The sequence below is a fragment of the Talpa occidentalis genome, unplaced genomic scaffold (genome assembly GCF_014898055.3).
Source record: "Talpa occidentalis isolate TD23 unplaced genomic scaffold, MPIMG_talOcc4v2.1 talOcc4.3, whole genome shotgun sequence".
In the NCBI taxonomy this organism is placed as follows: domain Eukaryota; kingdom Metazoa; phylum Chordata; class Mammalia; order Eulipotyphla; family Talpidae; genus Talpa; species Talpa occidentalis.
The window spans coordinates 136792241-136796709 of record NW_023603184.1 but is presented as its reverse complement, the minus strand read 5'-3'; the positions used below and the strand labels follow the sequence as shown (position 1 = coordinate 136796709).

The 4469-nt window shown below is 47.3% G+C and overlaps 1 protein-coding gene across 1 annotated transcript; it reads left to right on the top strand.

Annotated features, from left to right (window-relative positions):
* The first annotated feature begins 3094 nt into the window (after positions 1-3094).
* Positions 3095-4177, top strand: CXCR1 (C-X-C motif chemokine receptor 1). The gene has a single exon (XM_037521899.2). The coding sequence runs from the start codon at positions 3095-3097 to the stop codon at positions 4163-4165; it is 1071 nt and encodes a 356-aa protein (XP_037377796.1). The 3' UTR covers positions 4166-4177.
* The last annotated feature ends 292 nt before the right edge of the window (positions 4178-4469 follow it).

The following is a 4469-nucleotide window of genomic DNA, read 5'->3' as shown; positions in this document are numbered from 1 at the left end:
AAAGCACCACAGACATTAGCTGCAAGAAGTAGCCAAGAGGTTCCCAGAGAAGGGAGCAGCCAAGAGGTTCCCGGAGAGGGGAGCAGTGATGCCACTGACCCAGACTACTCCAGTTCTCATGGTCTCCCTGTTGTCCCATCAGACACCAGGAGTGGCCCATACCTCCAAACTCATGGCCACCCCAACCCAACCCATCATTGGCAGCGGTTGTGCAAAGGGGCGCCTGGCAGTGGAGGGGAGTAGTTTTCCCTCCAGATCTCCATCAGTATCTCCATCAACACCCAGGCCACCGCAGAGCAGCCTGCAGTGTAAGGAAGCCCTGTGTGCTCACTGTCCACACAGTGGACACTCCTTCTGAAGTCTCTTCTATAAAAATGCAAACCCTTTTTCCTTGATTCATGCTGGGCAAGTTGGAAGCTTTGAAAGATGGTCTCCTAGGAAATTGAAGGCTAAACAAATGGAAATGAATGCAGAGAGAGAGAGAGAGAGAATCAAAGAGAAAAGAGAGAAGAATTCAGATCATGGGCCCTTGTCTCCTGTAGGGGCCTAGTACTTCTTGTCTCCCTGCCCTGATCTCTTCTCCAGGTGGAGACATGCGCAGGGCTCAGAGTGGAGGTATGGTGTCATGTGGCTTGTCTATTTCCCTTTATTCGTCAAGTTCCCTTTAACTGTTTGGTCACTGTGGTCTGGGTGCCCTGCTGAGTTCCAGGCTTTTGCAGTTGGACACACTGGTGCCTCAGGTAGGACACTGCCTCTTTTTGCCTGGCCTTTCTTTGAGATAAGAAGACTTGGTTGGGGTGAATTTTAGGAAATGGATCCATTTTTCTGGGTCTTGGAGATTTCTGAAATCAGTTTCCTATCTCATCCTCGTGAGATGCTTTTAATCTCAACTTCTTTTGCGGTTGTTGTTGGTGATAAGCAGGCTATAGTCTCCTCACCTCCTCTTTACATACCCTCCCTCGTGCAGGAAAGAGGCTTACATCCCCCAATTGGATATTTATTGCTTTGTTAAGACATTGTCTTTTTTTTTTTTTTTTCAGATTCTTTTTTTTTTCTTTCAGATTTATTAATTTATTTATACAAGCACTGGGTACAGTCAGAAGCGCGGGAGGGCGAGAGGATTCACCAGAGCCAGAGCGGGGAGCAGAGCAGGCAGACTGAAGTACACTGCTGAGGGGAGCAGCAGGCGGCAGGATGTCTGCGCGCCATGTGGGACCCTCCTCCGGTGGCCCGGGAGCAGCCGGGGATCGAACCGGCGCTGCAGAGGCTGCGGGCAGCTTCGCAACCCAGCGCTCAACCGCTGCACCACTGGGGAGGCCCAAGACATTATCTTTTGTGAATATGCAAGTACTAGTAGGGAGAGAACAAACTGAGCTATTTGGATCTGAGTGAACTCTAGAACTTCAGGTTTGGAAGCAACTTAGGTTATCTACTCTGCCTCCCCCAATTTGAGAAATTGAGAAAATGAGAAATGGAAATGAGAAAATGGAAAAATGAGAAAATGGAACTTCCTTTTTTTTATTTTATATTTTTTACATCATTTGTCATTATTGCACAATGTATGTATTTTCATCTTGGTTATAGTCCCCATACAATTCCCACCCCTGTTGTTTTGATCCTCCTCTCTCCTCCCCCCCACCCCCCGTAGTGTGTCTCTGGTTTACAGTTGATTTTGATTTTTACTTTATTATAAGTAGTCTTTTTCCTGGCCCCTTATTTAGGTTTCTAAATTCCTGCTATGAGTGAGACCATCTGGTACTTTTCTTTTTCTTTCTGGCTTATTTCGCTGAGCATGATCCCTTCCAGCTCCATCCATGTTGCTGCAAATGGCATGAGTTTATCTTTTTTGAATGCTGAGTAATATTCCATGGTGTATATGGACCACATCTTCTTGATCCAGTCATCTGTTTTGGGGCATTTGGGTTGTTTCCATAGCTTGGCTATTGTAAATAGTGCTGCTATGCACATAGGGGTGCAGGTGCCCTTTTGAATAAATGTTCTGTGTCCTTTGGGTAAATACCTAGGAGTGGAATTCCTGGATCATATGGAAGCTCCATCTTTAGCAGGTTGACCGAATCTCCACACAGCTTTCCATAGTGGTTGGACCAGTGTGCACCCCCACCAGCAGTGCAGGAGAGTTCCTGAAAATGGAACTTCATATAGGTGAAAGGACTCACTCAGGTCACGACACTTAGTAATGACACCATCAGGATAGAATGAGGACTGGGTGCCAGGTATCCTTATTTCCAGGCTCAGTAATTTTCCAAAGGTTTTCAGACTATCTTCTGGAGAACCCTGAGACTTAGCGGGGGGACCACTTTTGAGACTGTCTGGGTAAGAGTAGCAGCACACCCTCTTTCCACAGCAGGTGAACTTTTATTTATTTCACATCTTGGGTTTTCTGCTAAGATTTTGTTGTGACACAGCAAAAGTGTTTCATAATTATATTTGAAAACTGCTGAATTCTGTGGATGTTTAAGTGGTAACTTCAGGGAATATGGGACTGCTCTCAAATGCTTAAACTTCCTTTAGGCAGCGGACCAAACTATTTATTACTCCTTTAAAGAGAAGGCTTAAATTAGACTTTAATGCAATTTTTTTGCTATCATTTCCTTCCCTCAGTAGATTTTAAGAAAATTAAATAAGAATCAGGAAGAACATAAGAGGGAAAATAATGTAGGAAGGGACATCCAGGAATAGACTTGATTCCCTCCATTTTCCTTAATGCTGGTACTGCCCTGAATTGTAAAACTGACCTGGTTCTCTTGGTGACTGGACAGGCGGTCAAGGATGGAAAAGGCTGAAGAGAAGACAGAGGTAGAATGGAGGTAGAGTTGGGGCTCTAGCAAAGGTTTTTTCCCTGCAGTCCTTCTTATCCTATATTCAGGCCAGGGCTAGAGTTGGGGAAGGCTGAAAACACTGAAACTGACCTCTACAGTAGTCCCAGATGGAGGCAAAAGAAGGGATCTGTGGTTGCCAAGTGACCAGGAAGGCAACAATATCTAGTAATTGTTTTTCTCTTTGAGCATAGTGAACATAAATCTGAGTAATGAATCACCTTTCTTTCCTTTTAATCTTTCCATTAGAGCAAACCATGAGCATTGTCTTGGAAAATGTATGGAATAGTACTGATATGTGGATGGAGTTTGAGAATTTCACTGGCAACCCACCCACAGAAGAAGACTTTTATAGCCCCTGTCCGGAAGACACTGAGACTCTCAACAAGTATGCAGTGGTTGTTTTATATGCTCTAGTGTTCCTGCTGAGCCTGCTGGGGAACTTTCTAGTGATTCTGGTCGTGTTATACAGCCAGGTCAGCCGATCTGTCACCGATGTCTACTTGCTGAACCTGGCCGTGGCCGACCTCCTCTTTGCCTTGACCCTGCCTATCTGGGCTGCTTCCAAGGCAAAGGGCTGGATCTTTGGCACAACCTTGTGTAAGCTCGTCTCACTCCTAAAGGAAGTCAATTTCTATAGTGGTATTCTACTGCTGGCCTGCATCAGCCTGGACCGCTACCTGGCCATTGTCCACGCCACACGCACACTGACCCAGAAGCGGCATTGGGTCAAGTTCATCTGCCTAGGCATCTGGACCTTGTCCCTGCTCCTATCTCTGCCTTTGTTTTTGTTCCGTGAGGTCTATAAACCACCCCTTTCCAGCCCAGTCTGCTATGAGGACATGGGGGCTAATACAACAAAATGGCGGATTATCATGCGGGCCCTGACCCAGATCTTTGGCTTCCTCCTGCCACTGCTGGTCATGCTGTTCTGCTACGGATTCACCCTGCGCACACTGTTTGCCACCCACATGGGGCAGAAGCATCGTGCCATGCGGGTCATCTTTGCTGTAGTGCTCGTCTTCCTGCTCTGCTGGCTGCCCTACAACCTGGTGCTGGTGGCGGACACACTCATGAGGTTGGGGGTGATCCAGGATACCTGTCCACGGCGCAAACACATTGGCCGGGCCCTGGATGCCACCGAGATTCTGGGCTTTTTGCACAGCTGCCTCAATCCCTTCATCTACGCCTTCATTGGCCAGAAGTTTCGCCACGGCCTCCTCAGGATCATGGCCAGCCATGGCCTGATCAGCAAGGAGTACTTGGCCAAGGAGGGCAGGCCTTCCTTTGTTGGCTCTTCTTCAGGGAACACTTCAATGACCCTTTAAAACCCCACCCCCATGGCAGCCCCTTGAGGCTCCTCCCTTCCTTTCAGCATCTCATGCCAAGGCTCATGGGCACTGGATGATCATGGCCTCTGTGCCAAGGCAGCCCCCATTGTGGTCACAGGAGGTTGCTGAAGCCATATTCTTACCAGGCCCCATTGTATGGTTTAGTAAGCCTGCCTGGTGCTCCACCCCTCACTGTGTAATTACTATGTCAACTGCTAGAGCTCTGTCCATCCTGCCACTGACCCCATAGCACTCTGTCTTTGAAGTATTTTAAGGACATTTTTTGAATGACTGCAAAATG

Excerpts from the sequence above, each read along its gene's own strand:
- CXCR1 (XM_037521899.2), top strand. The coding sequence starts at position 3,095 with ATGAGCATTGTCTTGGAAAATGTATGGAATAGTACTGATATGTGGATG.